This window comes from Vulpes lagopus, chromosome 5 (genome assembly GCF_018345385.1).
Source record: "Vulpes lagopus strain Blue_001 chromosome 5, ASM1834538v1, whole genome shotgun sequence".
Taxonomy (NCBI): Eukaryota; Metazoa; Chordata; class Mammalia; order Carnivora; family Canidae; genus Vulpes; species Vulpes lagopus.
In genome coordinates this window covers 28250815-28268218 of record NC_054828.1, presented here as the reverse complement: position 1 = coordinate 28268218, position 17404 = coordinate 28250815, and the positions used below count along the sequence as shown (strand labels likewise).

At 36.1% G+C, this 17404-nt stretch overlaps 1 protein-coding gene across 7 annotated transcripts in view; it reads left to right on the top strand.

Moving 5' to 3' along the window:
* VWA3B (von Willebrand factor A domain containing 3B) overlaps positions 1 to 17404 on the top strand; it is a 205380-nt gene that overhangs the window by 110943 nt on the left and 77033 nt on the right. For all 7 annotated transcript variants that reach the window (XR_005988108.1, XM_041757342.1, XM_041757338.1 and 4 more), the window contains 2 exons: positions 7322 to 7452; positions 9840 to 9997. Coding sequence is in view for 6 of the 7 variants with exons in the window: in XM_041757342.1 (XP_041613276.1) it covers positions 7322 to 7452; positions 9840 to 9997 (289 nt within the window). In the remaining variant the exon portion in view is untranslated. The remainder of the gene's footprint in view (positions 1 to 7321; positions 7453 to 9839; positions 9998 to 17404) is intronic.

The following is a 17404-nucleotide window of genomic DNA, read 5'->3' as shown; positions in this document are numbered from 1 at the left end:
TAAATCCAGGACAAGCCAGAGTACCAATCAGTGTGTACATTTGAAGAAACTGCCAGAGTCTGGGGGATTAATCATCTGAAAGGATTGGAGGGAACAATGACCTTTCTGAGCTTACACAACACAGGGAATAGTGACTACCCCCCCCTCAGCTAGACTGGAAGACATCATAATACTGTGGGTATTGGGTAGAGTATAAAGAAGGATCTTGCCTCAGGAGTATGAGCAACCAAATGCTGCTCCAGTTCTGCCTTGAAAATCTTAAATTCAAGACCCAAAAGGATAAATCTATTTCTAAGGAACTTAACTACATCCCTGAACAAACCCCAAGAATAATTATAAAAAAGCAAAAATATCCTTCACCTAAAAAAATAAAATTGACAATTTCTACATCCAATCAAATAAGACCAGGTACATAAAGAAGCAGGAAAATACAGGTCCATAACAAGAAAAAGTGAACAGAAAAATTAAAACATATGCATAGCTGACTCAATATTAAAGCATTAAAATATGTGTTTACACGCAAAAATGTGTTTGATATGTTCAAAAAGGGAGAGACATGCAAGATTCAAGTAAGACACAAAATTTTTAGAGATGAAAACTACAATGCATGAGATGAAAAATACATGGAATAGGAACAACAGCAGGTAAAACACTCCAGAACAAAAGACTAGTAAACTGTAAATCAGGAATAGAAACTATCCAAAATGTAGCATAGAGAAGAAAGAGAATTAAAACAATAAGCCACCAGAAAATAAGGCATAAGTGAGCTGTGGACAAATTCAGGTAGCCTAATAAATGTGAAATTGAAACAATAATGTCATAAATTCTCCGAATTGGTTGAAAACTATAAACCCACAGATCCAAACACAATGAGCACCAACCACAAGAAACATGAAGAAAATCATACCAAGTCATATCAGAATTAAACTTCTCAGAAGTATTGACAAAGAGAAAATCTTTAAAGAATAGGGTGAAAAAAGAAATTATGTATGGAATGCAGATAAGGATGACAGCATATTTCTCATCAGAAACAAGGCATGTGAAGAAACAGTAGAATGATATTTTTAAAGTACTGAAAGGGAAAAAAAAGCTCAGTGTAGAATCTATACGCTGAAAATATCTTTCAAAATGGGAAGTGAAATGAAGACTTCAAAGATATACAAAAACTAAATTCATCACCAATAAATCTGCTGTACAAGAAATGTTGAAGGAAGTACATTAGGCAGAAAAAAAAATCATACCAGATGGAAATACATATCTACACTAAGGAATGAAAAGCAAAGAATAATGGCACATGGATAGCTGCATGGTAACTGCATGGATAGATATGTAAGGCTTTTCCCCCCTATTTAAATCTAATTATAAGATAAATTACTTTTTAAACCTAATTATAAGATAAATTACTGGAGGGACTTCAATTATTGCAGTTCCTGCAATAATGGTGTAGTCTCATTTCTCCTAGGTTCTATATCTTAATCTAAAAAAATCCTGGATTTAACACAACAAATAAGCATAGGAATGCTCTGAAAGATGAAAAGAAGGTAGAATTCCTAGGGACCTCCAAACTTAAGGAGAACTATGGCAATAAGTCTTGTGGGATTTGTTAATGCCTTCCACATATTCCAGATAGGGCACTGCTGAACTCTGCAACTTGAAATCTCTAACAGACAAAGACCACCCACAACCCCTGCTCAAAAAAAAAAAAAAAAAAAAAAAATGACCCAAGAAAAGCTTATTCTCCAAAGGACTGAGAAGAAGGTGCCCTAACAACAGAAACTTTTTTTGCAGTACTTGCATAATTCAGCCATACAATAATGGAAAAACTGCCCTCCTTTCCCTGCGATTTGAGTGGAGCTGAACAAAGAGCTGGTCTTCCACACTTCCATGGAAGCAAGCAATGGTGCTCTGATCTCTCTGCCAGGTGGTATCGGTAGAGCTGACCAGACAACTAATCTTCCACCCCTCACTGCTGGAGTAGTGTGAGGAGGGATGAATGGAAAGCTGATCCTCCAAACCCCACTAGACAGAGTAGGTGGTACTCTAAATTCTGTGCTAGGATAGTATCAGAGAATGAGAGGGAAGTTTATTGTCCATTCCCTCTCCAATAGATGGTAGAAGTGTTCTGATTTTCCCACCATGGAGTCCAGTGGCAAACTGGGCCTTTATCCCACCAGAAAGCTCTAAGACTTAGCAAGGCAATATGAAGACAGTCTAGACAATGCTGTGCTTCACCACATCCCTTATTTCAACAGGATTCAGCGAGGAGATGAACTTCTACAAACACTCAGCATCAGTGAAAATGATAAAGGAAGTGTGAGCTGCAGATAGGCAACACTCCACAGTACCCCCATCCCTGATGGCAGGGAGGGTTGATGGGGAGCTGAGCCTCCATCAACACCCCATATAATAAAAATAAATGAAGTGTGAAAGGGAAGTAACCCCCACTGTAGTCCTCTCTGAGTGGAGAGCTAATCTTCTACCCCTGTCCAGCATCAATAAGACCAAAGGGGCAGTGCTTTCTGGGGCTACTCAGTACTCTTACTCCCTACCCTTAAGAACTCCCTCTGTGAACAAAGTAGAGATTACTGTCCCACAAAAAGAGAGCTGAACTCCTAATTCTTGAACTCTTGACACTGTAGCAGCTTGCCTTGATGAAAATAACTGGAAAAAAGGCACTGCACACACAGTTGTGCCCAAATGAAAGTGAAATTTAACTATGAGAGTCTCCAAACATATAAAAAGTATACTAGAAAAATAGGTTCACTGGGGTAGGTGGGTAGGACAAGCCAAAGAGACACAGCCACAAGTGGCCCAGCCTGGGAAGCCTCTTTTCCCCCCACAGACCTGAGACTCTTCTCTGCACAGAGACACCAAAGAACAGGCAAGCGGGACCCAGTCAAAGCTAATGGTCCATTCCAGGAAAACTCTATTCCAATGTAGGACAGAGATCATCCTACACCACCCAGTGACATAGGACACCCAGAAGACAGCAGTAGAGGCACCAAGAAACATCTGGCAGTCTGACTAGGGAAACTCCTTCTGCCTGCTCAGACAACACCAGCAGGGGCCAGTGGGAGCTCCAGTAACACCAGATTAATAAAGAAGACCAAAATAATATCAAAAGGGCTCTGAAAATTAAACTGCCTATTGGAGTAACAGCCCACAAAAGTAGGACAAAGTCCCACATGCTAAATTTAAACAGGGTTACTGCAAGCTAAAATAAAAGTTTTAAAATAGGACCCAAGTCTTATAACACAATATAGCCAGAATATTCAGTATACAGTGAAAAATTACTCACCATACCAAGAACCAAGAAAATCACAACTTGAATAAGAAAAGACCATCACATGACTCCAATACTGAGATAGATGAATCAGATGCTGGAATTACCTGACAAAGATTTTAACCTATAATAAAAATGCTTCAGCAATCAATTATAAGTTACCTGGAGATAAAGGAGCAAATCGAAAATCTCAGCAAAGGTGTAGAGTCATAAAAATTTCCAAGTAGATATTATAGAACTCAAAGCTATAATAGCAAGTAAACTCAGTGGGTGGGCTCAGTAGTGATAGTGGAGATGACTAGATTTTATCATTGAACTTGAGGCCAAATGATAGAATTCAGCGAAACTGAACAACAGAGAGAAAAATTGATTAAAAAAAAAAAAAGGGTAGAACCATGGGAACCATCTTTCATTATTGAAAGATCCAACATCAGTATCATTGAAGTTCCCCAAAGAGAGAAGAAAGAGAGGGGAGCTGAAAGACTACATGGAAAAATAATAACTGAAAACTCCTCAAATTTGGTGAAAGATACAAACATAATACAAATTGAAGAAGCTGAGTAAACTCCAAAGAAAATAAACTCAAAGAAATCCATGCCAAGACACACCATGTTAAACATTTGAAAATCAAAGAGAAAAACAAAAGTCTTAACAGACTATAAGAAATGACACCAAATTGATAATGGATTTGACTGAGGAGGCCAGGAAAGAAGTGGCACAATATTTTTCAAGTGTGGGAAGAAAAAGAATCATCGACCACAAATTTTATATTGGACAAAACTATCCTTCAGAAATAAAGAGGAAATAAAAATATCCTCAGACAAATAAAAATTAAAAGAATTTGTTGCTAGAAGCCCTACTCTTATATTGGCTATAGGAAGTCCTTCAGGCAAAAGGAAATGATAAAATAAGAAATCTTGGAGCACTATGAAGGAAGGGAGAAAGAGTGAAAATATAAGTAGATGTAATAGAGCATCCTTTTCCTTGTGAGACTTAAAAATCATATTCAATTATTAAAATAAAAACTATACCACTATACTCAAGACAGTGATATTTAAAAGTAAGGAAGGTAAAGCAACCTAAGTGAAAGTGAGGTTTCCATATTTCTCTTGAAGTAGTAAAAAGTTAATGCCAGTAGACTGTTATAAGACACATACATATGCTGTGCATACCCAGAGAAGCCATTATGAAAACAATATAAAGAGATATCCTCAAAAACAGTACAAATAAACCAAGATAGAATTATTTTTTAAAAATTCAAGTAACCTGAAGGAAGACAAACAGAGGAACAAAACCATTTAAACAAGTAGAAAACAAAGTAACAGTAGTGTTAACATACCAAATATTACTTTAGATGTAAATGGTCTAATTACATCAGTCAAAAGATAGATATTGGCAGAGTAGATAAAAGAACATGACTGAAAAAAAAACATGACTGAGTTATATGCTAAATACAAGAACTCATATCAAGTACAGTGACATAGGTAAGTTTAAAAGAAAAAGACACACCATATAAATATTAATAAAAATCTGGATTGGCTGTATTAATAACTAATGAAGTAAATTTCACAGCAAATAAAATTTACATATTAATAAGAGAATCAATCCACCAGGAATATATAAGGGTCCTAAATGTGTATGTACAAACCAATACAGTTTTAAAATATTTGAAGCAAAAATTGATAGAGATGAAAGGAGAAATAGACAAATACAAAATTATAGTTGGAGACGACCTCAGCACTTTCCTCCCAGCAACTGATAGAAACTACTAGATTCAAAATCAAGAAGGACAGAGAAGATCTAAACACTGTAGTCAACCAACAAGATCTAATTGTCACAGGTAGAACACTCCCCACCACAACAGCTGAATATAAATTTTTTTCTAGTTCTCAGAGTATATTAAGATGGGCTGTACAATGGGCTACAAGACAGACCACAGCTAATTTAAAAGCATTGACTACAATAGCTGAATTATGGAAACAACTCAAGTGTCCATCAACTGATGAATGGATAAGGAAGATGTGATATGTATACACAAATATTACTCAGCCATTGAAAAGAATGAAATCTTTCCATTTGCAATGACATGGATGGAGCTAAAGAGTGTTGTTATGCTAAGTGAAATAAGTCAGAGAAAAATAAGATTTCACTCATATGTAAAATTTAAGAAACAAAACAAATGAACAAAGGAGGATAAAAGAGAGGGAGGCAAACCAAGAAACAGACTCTTAACTATAGAGAACAAACCAATGGTGACCCAAGGCGGGGGTGGGTGATGGTGGTGAAATAGGAGATGGGGATTAAGGAATGCACATATTGTGATGAGCACCAGGTGATATATGGAAGTATTGAATTCACTATATTGTACACCTGAAGCTAACATGGCACTGTATGTTAACTAACTGGAATTTAAATAAAAACTTAAAAGGGAGACAGAACATGGAAGACTCCTAACTCTGGGAAATGAACTAGGAGTGGTGGAAGGGGAGGAGGGCGGGGGTGGGGGTGACTGGGTAGCGGGCACTTGACAGGATGAGCACTGGGTGTTATTCTGTATGTTGGCAAATTGAACACCAATAAAAAATAAATTTATTATTTTAAAAAAAAGTTTTCCTAGTTAACAAAAAGAAAAAAATAAAATCTTACTGAGAAAAATAATAAAATAAAATAAAATAAAATAAAATAAAATAAAATAAAAGCATTTAAATCATGGAGTCTGTTTTCTGACCGTAGTCGAATCAAATGAGAAATTAATAGGACAGTATGAAAATGTCTAAACACATGGAATTTAAACAACACAGTCCTAAACAATCTATAGATCAAAGAGAAAGTCTCAAAGGAAATTAAAAATACTTAGAACTAAATGAAAACAAAAACACCGTGTATCAAACTATGTGGAATACAGCTAAAACAGTGTTGGGGGTGAAATTTATAGCAAATGTTTGTTGGGAACAAGGAAAGTTATTGAATCAACAATCTGAGTTCTTAACTCGAGAAACTAGAACAAGAGAGGCAAAATAAACCCAAAGCAAGAAGGAAGGAAACAATACAGATTACAGTACGAATCAATAAAATTGAAAATCGGAAAATAGAGAAAATCAATGAGATGAAAAGCTGTTTCTTTAAAAAAAAAAAACCTCAACTGATAACACATCTTGGAAGGCTGACAAAGACATAAAGAGCAGACACAAAGAACTAATATTAGAAATAGGGGATATCATATTAGATCTTATAGCCATCGAAAGAATTATAAAAGGAATATAACAAACAACTTTGCATTCATAAATCTGACAACTTGGGAAAAAATGGGCCACTTCCACACTAAACAAAAACTACCAGAAATCAACCAAGATAAAATGGACAATGTGAATCACACTAAAATAAATATTTTTTCAATAGAAATGAAAGCAAATGTCCATACAAAGACCTATACACAAATGTTTATAGCTTTGTTCATAAGCAGCCCAAGTATGTCCCTCAACAGGTGACTGAATTTTGGTATTCACTATACAATCTAATACTACTTAGCAATAAGGATGAATGAACTCTTGATTCATGCTGGAACATGGGTGAATCTCAAAACAATTATATGAGTGAAGGAAGCTGAACAAAGAATATATACTGGATTATTCCATTTATATAAAATTCTAGAAAATTGAAACTAATATATAATGACAGAAGGAAGATGAGAGTTGCTTAGGAATGGGAGAGGGATTTGGGGGTATGGAGGATAGCAAATTTACAAGGGGGTCGGAGGAAACTTTGGGGGTTGATGGATATGTCTGTTATCTTGATTGCAATGAAGATTTTACAGGTGTGAATGTCAAAACTATTCAAATGGTACGCTTTAAATGCATTCAGTTTATTTTATATGAGTTATACTTCAATAAAGCTGTTTATTAAAATGCAATAATATGAGAAATACATGAAATTCTTCAGATTCTTCTTTTCCTGATACAATTGGTTTTCTATCAGAAATGTTTGAAATTTGAACTCTTTTATAAAATATCACAATATATTTACTTCTCATTCTGGCAGAATGAAGATCTGACTCTTTTAATTAAGGAAATGGAGCAGGGACAAAGTGACCTGGAGAAGGTGAAAGACCTTTATTCGGAGTCCTTGATCATGGATTGGTGGTACAATGGAGAAAAGGAAGGGAACAATAAGTGAGCATGCCAAAGTCCCTGTTTTCCCCATCACTGGAGTCCTCTCAGATACTCTGTTCATTCTCCTTGACATTTATTCTTTCTACAGTACTTTTGGGATTTCTCTTAGTGAAAAGAATCACATAGCTTGATTATGTTAGAATTTTTTTAAGGAAAAAGAATTCATAATCTAATTAACAATCTAATATATGGCTTAAGGAGGTCACATATTTGACCTTTATGTGTAAGTTCTGAAATCGTTTAGTGGCACCTAAGAGCAGTGTTAAGGGTTCATCTCTATCCAGCGTGGGTTGGTCCCCCAACTCCAGCAGTGACAGAGCACAGCAGGAGTGCTGTGTAGTAGTGCAGGAGATTTGACTCAGGGATCAGGAGGCCCAAGGGTCTGGACTCCACTCTGTGTTGATCTTAGAGAATCCCTGACTTCTTTCCAGACCTGTCCATTGCTGTTTGAGTCTTGGTTTCCTCATTAAAACGGTGGCTGTGGTGGTAGGATTTGGGATAGATAATGCTTCGGGTCCTTTACTACCCTATATTCTAATATGTCTCTAATTAGTAATTTGTAAACAAAAATCAAAACAACCCCAACACTCAGGGAAGGTGTCAAATCTTATGAAAACAATTTAACACTGCACAGATTTTCAAATATCCCAGCTTCATATACATACTCATTTAGGAGGATGTCTTTTTATTTTAAAAAAGTGATAGCAAGTAGAAAGAAGTTGAAAAGAAATTTATCAATCAGGATTCCATCTTCATCAAAATTCACTGTCTTCCTGTTAGCAAATTAAGCATTAATATGGGTAGGAGACAGGGCATGAGTATGGGATCAGTAAAAAGAGATAAATGAATACTGGGCCATCTTATAATGAAATTTTACATTATTTTTGGAGTATTTACGTGGAAAAGCTTAGATACATCTTCTAAATTCAGAGAATTTGAACAAAAAACTTAGAGTCAAATAAATGGACAGCACCTCAGTGTAACTTACTCTGTATACCTTAACTGTCTTCTTTCCCTTGTTTAATCAAACTAAAAATCTCAGGACAAAATCACCAGCAATTACTTGGAAGTTGGCTTAGTCACTTTTTATATCTGCTATTGCTTGAGTAGTGGATACACTCTTGTTTTTTATATTTCTTTTTTAGAGGCTGGATAGGGCAGGTTCTGGAGTCATGCAGAAATGTGTTTTAATCCAGGCTTCCCACCATTACTTGTTGGGTAAATTTGGGCAAGTTACTTAACCTTGCCAAGCCTCAGTTTCCTTATCTACAACATGGGAATAATGGTAGTGATAGGGTTGTTGGGAGATTAAATGAGGATATGCCTGTGATGTAATAAGAGCTCTAAATTAATATAAGGGAAAGACTAAAACTCAGTGCCTCATTCCTCAGGTAGCATGCTTCTATTCTACCGTATAACAGCACATTAGGAAAAGTTAACTCACTGACCTGGCTGTAGTCAAAACCAAATTGCCTTTTCTAGCTTTCTACCAGGTGAAAAAATGTTTCGGCCCCCAAATCTCCTCTCACCTTCCTTTTTTTTTCAAACATTTGTGGAGTACACACCATGTGCCAGGTAATCTGGGATGCACAGATTAATATAAACCCAGTCCCTTCCATCACAAGATGCACAGTGTAGTAGGGGATACAAACACACACAAGATTGTGAAACGCTGTGGGGGTCGTCTATGAAGCAGGCATTCAGGTGGGGGATAATAGGGAGAGGCCATGCTTTACAGTATTGGAACTAGAGATTGTTCTGGAAACTTTTCTTTCTGTGGCTACTATGTTCAGAACTTCAGAAAAGATGTATCTGGTAATATTCTCAGGTATTTCTCGGGTCCCTCCTGGCCCCAGATCTTCACTAGCATGATTTGCTATCGTCTGGTACTTGCACAGGGGTCTAAGGCAAGGATTTCCCTTCTCTGGCTTTTTTAAGGGCTAGGTGTTCAACCCTTTGGTTGGAGAAATGGTTTTCTGTTAGGCTTTCTGGTTTACAGCTGGCTCTCCCTCATGTTAATTCTCACATCAGTCCCATAGAGTCAGTGCACACCTGAATTTCCTGTAGTTTATAGAGGAGGAAAATGATGATGTTCAGGGAAGATTGAGGGACTTCACAGAGTCACACAGCCAGGAAGGAACAAAGCTGTGATATGAGCCATATATAATGACACCACATCTGGGCCCCTGTCCACTCTTCTGCTTTGAGTGGGTGGGCATTAGGATTGTCCTTAAATTAACCTGTTTTGTTCCACACAAGAGGAGACTCACTTCTTTGTTTGTAATATGATCGTATTGATCTAACTCTGCCTTATTGTTGGAAATCTTTTGTCTACCCCCTCCTCTTTTTCTTCTTTCTTTCTTTGTTTTTCATCTAAATCAATACAGGCATCAAAAAGAAATCTCTTCTATGGTTTCGACCCCAGAAAAGTGTGCGAAACCTCACTCTGACATCGAGTCAACACAAATATCATCCCTAAATCTGTTCCAAGTACCAGAGAATCTTTCAAATCAAAAGATTCAGAAAAAGAAAGTCCTCCATGCAGGTACCAGTGAACAAAATGGTTTGATTCTTATTACTGGTTTTTCCTCAATGCAAGAAGGTAGAATAAAACAAAAATCCATATATTTTTTAAAAGATTTTATTTATTTGAGAGAGAGCTCACACATGTTCAAGTATGTGCATGTGCACAGGGGAGGCGGGGGGGGGGGCAGAGGGACAGTCCTGGTAGAGCCGATCTGGTGCTCCATCTCACCACCCCGCAATCACCATCTGAGCCAAAATTAAGAGTCAGATGCTTAACCGACTGAGCCACCCAACTGCCCCCACATAATATTTTATAAGAAGCCTAACCCTGTGGGGTATTGTGGTTTTGTTTTTGCTTTATTGACATATAATTGACATAGAACATGAGAGACTTCTGATTCTGGGAAACAAACAAGGGGTAGTGGAAGGGGAGGTGAGTGGGGGGATGGGGTGAGTGGGTGACGGGCACTAAGGAGGGCACTTGACGGGATGAGCACTGGGTGTTATACTATATGTTGGCAAATCAAACTCTGATAAAGTTACAAAAAAATAATATTATATTGGTTTTAGGAGTACGACATAATGACTTGATATTTGTATATATTGAAAGATGATCACCACAGTAAATCTGGTTACCATCCATCACCACACATAGTTACAAAAACTTTTTTTTTTTTTTTTGATGAGGACTTTTAAGATCTATGCTCTTAGATTTTGTTTTTGTGTTTGGTTTTGTTTTTAGATTCCATGTATAAATGAAATCATATAATATTTGTCTTTTTCTGTCTGATTCACTTCACTTAGCATAATGCCCTCAAGGTTTATCTATAAATGATGTGACAAATGACAAGATTTCTTTTTATGGCTGAATCATAATCATGTGTGTGCACATGTATATATAATGTTTATATATTACCTCTTATTTATCCATTCATCCATCAATGAAAACAGGTTGCTTCCGTATCTTCACTACTATAGATAATGCTGCAGTGAACATGGAGGTGCATATATATTTTTGATTAGTGTTTTTTTTTCTTTTCTTTTCCTGAATACCCAGACCCAGATGTGGAATTGCTGAATCATATTGTAGTTCCAATTTTTTGAGGAACCTCTATACTGTTTTCCATCGTGGCTGCATTAATTTGCATTCATTCCTACCAACAGTGCACAAGGGTTCCCTTTCTCCACATCCTCACCAATACTCATTGTCCTTTTGATTTTAGCCATTATAACAGGTGTGAGGGGATGTCTGCTTCTGATTTTGATTTGCATTTCCCTGATGATTAGGGATGTTGAGCATCTTTTCATGTATCTGTTGGAGATCTGTATGTCTTCTTTGGCAAAAACTTTATTCAGGTTCTTTGCCCATTTATTAATTGAATTATTTAGGTTTTCTGGTGTTAAGTTATAAAAATTCTTAATATTTTTTGTTATTAACCCCTATTGGACATATCATTTGCAAATATCTTCTCCCATTCAGATTGCCTTTTCGTTTGTTCGTGGTTTCCTTCATTGTGCAGAAGCTTTTTATTTTGATGCAGTTCCAATAGTTTAATTTTGCTTTTGTTTCCCTTGCCAGAGGAAATATACCTTAAAAAATATCTCTGTGGCCAATGTCAAAAAGTTACTGCTTATGTTTTCTTCCAGGAATTTTATGGTTTCAGGTCTCACATTTAGGTCTGTAAACCATTTTGAGTTTATTTCAGTGTATAATGTAAGAAAGTCGACCAGTTTCATTCTCTTGCATGTAGCTAGCTATCCAGTTTTCCCAGCACCATTTGTCAAAGAGACTTTCCCCACTGTATATTCTTGCCTCCTGTGTCATGGATTAATTGACCATGAAAGTGCAGGGTTTTTTCTAGATGCTCTATTCTGTTCCATTGATTTGTGTCTGTTTTTGTGCCAGTAGCTTACTTTTTTGGGATCTGTATAGATTTGAAGTATGTCTAGAAATCTGGGATTGTGATACCTCCAGCTTTGTTCTTTTTCAAGATTGCTTTGGTTATTCATTGCCTTTTGTGGTTACATACAAACATCAATATTCCTTGTCCTAGTTCTGAGAAAAAATGTTGGTATTTTTAATAGGGATTACATTAAATCTGTAAATTGCTTTGGGTAGTATGGACATTTTAACAATGTTTGTTCTTCCGGGAGAAAGGAATATTTTCTTATTTGTGTCATCTTCAGTTGCTTTCACCATTGTTTTATAGTTTTCAGAGTACAGGTCTTTCACCTCCTTGGTGATAAGATTATTCCTAGGGAATTCATTCTTTTCGTTGTAGTTGTAAATGGGATTGTTTTCTTAATTTCTCTTTTAGCTACTTCATTATTAGTGTAGAGAAATGCAATAGATTTCCGTATATTAATTTTGTATCCTATAACTTTATTTATTTATTTATTTATTTATTTATTTATTTATTTATTTATTTATTTATGATAGTCACGGGGGGGGGGGGGCAGAGGGAGAAGCAGGCTCCATGCACCGGGAGCCTGACGTGGGATTCGATCCCGGGTCTCCAGGATCGCGCCCTGGGCCAAAGGCAGGCGCTAAACCGCTGTGCCACCCAGGGATCCCTGTATCCTATAACTTTACTGAATTCATTGATCAGTTCTAGTAGTTTTTTGGTGGAGTCTTATGCGTTTTCTATATATATAGTATAATGGCATCTGCAAATACTGAAAGTTTCATGTCTTACCAATTTGGATGCCTTTTATTTCTTTTTCTTGTCTGCTGTGTCTAGGACTTCTACTACTCTGTTGAATAAAAGCGGTGAGAGTGGACACCTTTGTTTTGTTCCTGATGTTAAAGGAAAAGTTCTCAATTTTTCACCATTGAGTATGATATTAGCTGTGGGCTTTTCATATTATGGCCTTTATTATGTTGAGGTGGGTTCCCTCTATCCCTATTTTGTTGAGAGTTTTGATCATGAGCGGAGTTTTTATCATTTGCGCTTTGTCAGATGCTTTTTCTGCATCTATTGAGATGATCCATATGGTTTTGATCCTTTCTTTTGTTATATTACATTGATTTGTGAATATTGAATCACCCTTGCATCCTTGGAATAAATCCCTTGATTGTGGTGAATGATTTTTTAAATGTATTGTTGGATTATCTTTGCTAATATTTTGTTGAAGACTTTTGCATCTATGTTCATCAGAGATATTGACCTGTAGTTTTTTCTTTCTTTCTTTTCTTTCTTTCTTTCTTTCTTTCTTTCTTTCTTTCTTTCTTTCTTTCTTTCTTTCTTTCTTTTGTGTGTTTCTTTATCTGGTTTTGGTATGAGTATAATGCTGGCCTTATAAAGTGAATTTGGAAGCTTTCCTTCCTCTTCTATGTTTTGGAATGGCTTAAAAAGAATAGGTATAAGTTCTCTTTAAATGTTTGGTAGAATTCACTTATAAGCCATCCGGTCCTGAACTTTTGTTTGTTGGGAGTTTTTGGTTACTGATTCAATATAGCTGCTAGTAATTGATCTGTTCAAATCCTACTTCTTCCTGATTCAGTTTTGGAAGGTTATATGTTTCTAGGAAGGTATCCATTTCTTCTAGGTTGTCCAATTAGTTGGCATGTACTTTTTCATAATATTATAAACCTTTGTGTTTTTTTGGCGTTGGTTATTATTTCTCCTCCTTCAATTTCTGCTTTTATTTAATTGAGTTCTCTTCCCTTTTTTGTGGGTTTAGCTAAAGGTTTATCAATTTTGTTGATCTTTTCAAATAGCCAGCTCCTGGTTTCATTGATCTGTTCTATTTTTGGTCTGTATCATTTATTTTTGCTCTAATTTTTATTATTTCCTTCTACTGGCTTTGGGCTTTGTTCTCGTCTTTCTAGCTCCTTTAGTCATACAGTTAGATTGGGGTTTTTTGGTTTTTGTTTTTGTATAAAGTATGAACTTTACTATTTTTTCCTATAGATGTTGCTTCAGCACCATTTGTTGAAAAGGCTACACTTATACTTACTCCAATGAATTAATTTTGTATCTTTGCCAAAAATCAGCTGGCTCTATCTGTGTAGGTTAAATCTAGGTTTTATACTTCTGTTCCACCGTTCTTTGTATCTCTCTCCCCCAATACCACAATGTCTTTTTTTTTTTTTAAGATTTTATCTATTTATTCATGAGAGACACACAAAGGCAGAGACAGAGGCAGAGGGAAAGGCAGGCTTCCTGCTGAGAGCCTGATGCAGGACCCTGGTATCATGACCTGACCCAAAGGTAGACACTCAATCACTGAGCCACCCAGGTGCCCCACAATGTCTTGATTAATGTTGCTAGATGCCTTACTATCAGGTGCCATGATTCCTCCAACTTTATTTTTCTCTTGTTATTTTAGTTATTCAGGGGGGCCTGAAAGTTTGTTTCAATTTTAGAGTATGATTATTTAAAGAAAACCTTTTTGGGATTTTGATAGGAATTACATTGAATTACATTACAACACATCTTTATAATGTTGATTCATCCAATCTGTGAACACGACTCATGAATATGACCATATATTTAGATCTTCTTTAATGTCTTACAGTAGCATTCTGTAATTTTCAGCTTAGAGATCTTATACATGTTGTATTAAGTATATACCTAATTATTTCATTGTATTTAGAGTAATTGTAAATGGTATTTGTTTTTGAATATAGGTTTCCATATGGGTTTTTTTTTTTATGATAGTCACACAGAGAGAGAGAGAGAGAGAGAGAGAGAGAGAGAGAGGCAGAGACATAGGCAGAGGGAGAAGCAGGCTCCATGCACTGAGAGCCCGATGTGGGACTCGATCCTGGGTCTCCAGGATCACGCCCTGGGCCAAAGGCAGGTGCCAAACCACTGCGCCACCCAGGGATCCCAGGTTTCCATATGTTTTTAATTAATTATGTTCATTGTCTATCAAAATGCAATTCATTTTGTGTATTGATCTTGTAACTGGCAACTTTACTGAACTCAGTAGTTCTAGGATTTTTTTTTTTTTTTGGTGTTTGTGTATATATATACTGGTGGATTTCTTGCCATTTTTCATATAGACAATATGTCATCTACAAATAAGGACAGTTTTATCTTCCTTTCCAGTCTCTCTGGCTTTATTTCTTTTTCTTGCCTTGTTGCAGAAGTTAGAACTTTCAGGACTATGTTGAATAAGAGTGATAAGAGTGTTCATTCTGGCCTTTTTCCCAGTCTTAAGGGAAAAGATATTCAGTCTTTCACCATTGTGAAGGATACTAACTGTAGACTTCCTGTATATATTCTTTATCAATTTAAGGATGGTTCCCCTCATTTTAATTTTCTGAGAGTTTTTATCACAAGTGGGTGCCAAATTTTGTCAAGTGCTTTTGCTGCATCAATTGATAGATAGACTGTTGCATCAATAGTCTGTTGCATCAATAGACTTCTTTACTCTATTGGTGTGTGGATTACTGATTGATTTTCAAATGTTAAGCAACCTTGTATATCTGAATATTTTCCACTTCTGTTTTCTCAGCATATAATTCTTTAAGGACCTTGCTGGATTTGGTTTGCTAATACTCTATTGTGAATTTTTATATCTAAGTATATGAAGGATATTGGTCTATAGTTTTTCTTTTATCTTCTGTTTTTTTTTTCACATTTTTTAATTGATGTGCAGTTGATTTATAATACCACATTAGCCTTAGGTGTACACCATACTGGTTTAACATTTATAGAAATCATAAAATCACCATCACAAAGTGACCACAATAAATCTAGCTACTGTCTCACTATACAAAGTTGTTACATATGTTACATATTCTCTATGTTGCTTAAAGCTTTCTCTTTAACCCATGGATTATTTATAAATGTGTTGTTTAATTCCACATGTTTAGAGTTTTTCCTGTTGACTTTCTGTAATCACTTTCTAGTTTGATTCCTCTATGGTCAGATAACACACTCTGTATGATTTAAATTCTTTTAAATTAGTTGGGATCTGTTTTAGTGACTAATAGTCTATCTTGGTAAATGTTTTGTGGGCACTAGAAAAACACATGTATTCTGCTGTTACTGGGTGGAGTGTTCTGTCTATGTCAGACCCTATTGGTTTATTGTGTTGTTCTCTGTCCCTGCTGATTTTGTGACTAGTAGTTCTTTAAGTTTCTGAGGGGAAATTATTAAGTTTTTAACTATATTTGTTGCTTTGTCTATTTTTTCTTTTGAACTCTATCAATTTTATTTAGCTTCATATATTTTAAGACTGTTTGGTTTACATGTACCCATTTAGGATCTATATGTTTTCCTGGTGGATTGATCCTTTTATTATGTAAATTTTCTTTGCTGTAAATTCTATTTTAGCAGATATTAATATTAGTCCCTCCAGGTTTTTATTAATATTTTCATGGTATGTCTTATTCCATCGTTTTACTTTCAATCTACCAGTGTTGTACTTAAGGTAGGTAAGCTACCTGGGTGGCACAGTCAGTAGAGCCTCCAGCTCTTGGTTTTGGTTCAGGTTGTGATCTCAGGGTCATGAGATCAAGCCCTGTTAGGCTTTGTGCTCAATGTGGAGTCTGCTTAAGACTTTCTCTCCCTCTTTCTCTGCCCTGCCTCCTATGCTTCTGCATACACATACACAGTCTGCCTCTAAAATAAATAAATCCGAAAAAAATAAAATAAAATAAATAAATCTGAGCAGCCGGGGTGGCTCAGTGGTTTAGCGGCACCTTCGGTCTGGGGCATGATCCTGGGGACCCGGGATCCAGTCCCACGTTGGGCTCCCTGCATGGAGCCTGCTTCTCCCTCTGCCTGTGTCTCTGCTTCTCTCTCTCTCTTTCTCTGTGTGTGTCTCTCATTAATAAATAAGTAAAAATCTTAAAAATAAATAAAATCTTTTTTTAAAAAAAAGTAAATTTCTTGTAAGTAGCATATAGTTTAATAGTGTTCTCTTATCGGGGATCCCTGGGTGGCGCAGCGGTTTGGCGCCTGCCTTTGGCCCAGGGCGCGATCCTGGAGACCCGGGATCGAATCCCACGTCGGGCTCCCGGTGTATGGAGCCTGCTTCTCCCTCTGCCTGTGTCTCTGCCTCTCTCTCTCTCTCTCTGTGACTATCATAAATAAAAATTAAAAAAAAAAACAAAAACAAACAAACAAATAGTGTTCTCTTATCTACTCTGCCATTATATACTTTTTGATTAATAGTGTTAGACTATTTCTATTTAAAGTAATAGTTGATAGGTTAGTACTTCTGTTATTTTATTATTTTTTACTTATTTTCATTGGTCTTGTTCCTCTATTTCTTTTTTCTTGCCTTCCTTCAGGTTACTTGAACATTTTTTAAATTATGTGTTCGTTTACTTGGAGTTTAAAAAAAAATTACCTCTTTGTATGATTTTTGTAATTGTTTCTTTGAGTATGACACATACATAAGGGCTTATAAAAGTCTACTAGTGTCAACATTTAGCCACTTTCAGTGTGGAAATCTTACTTCAATT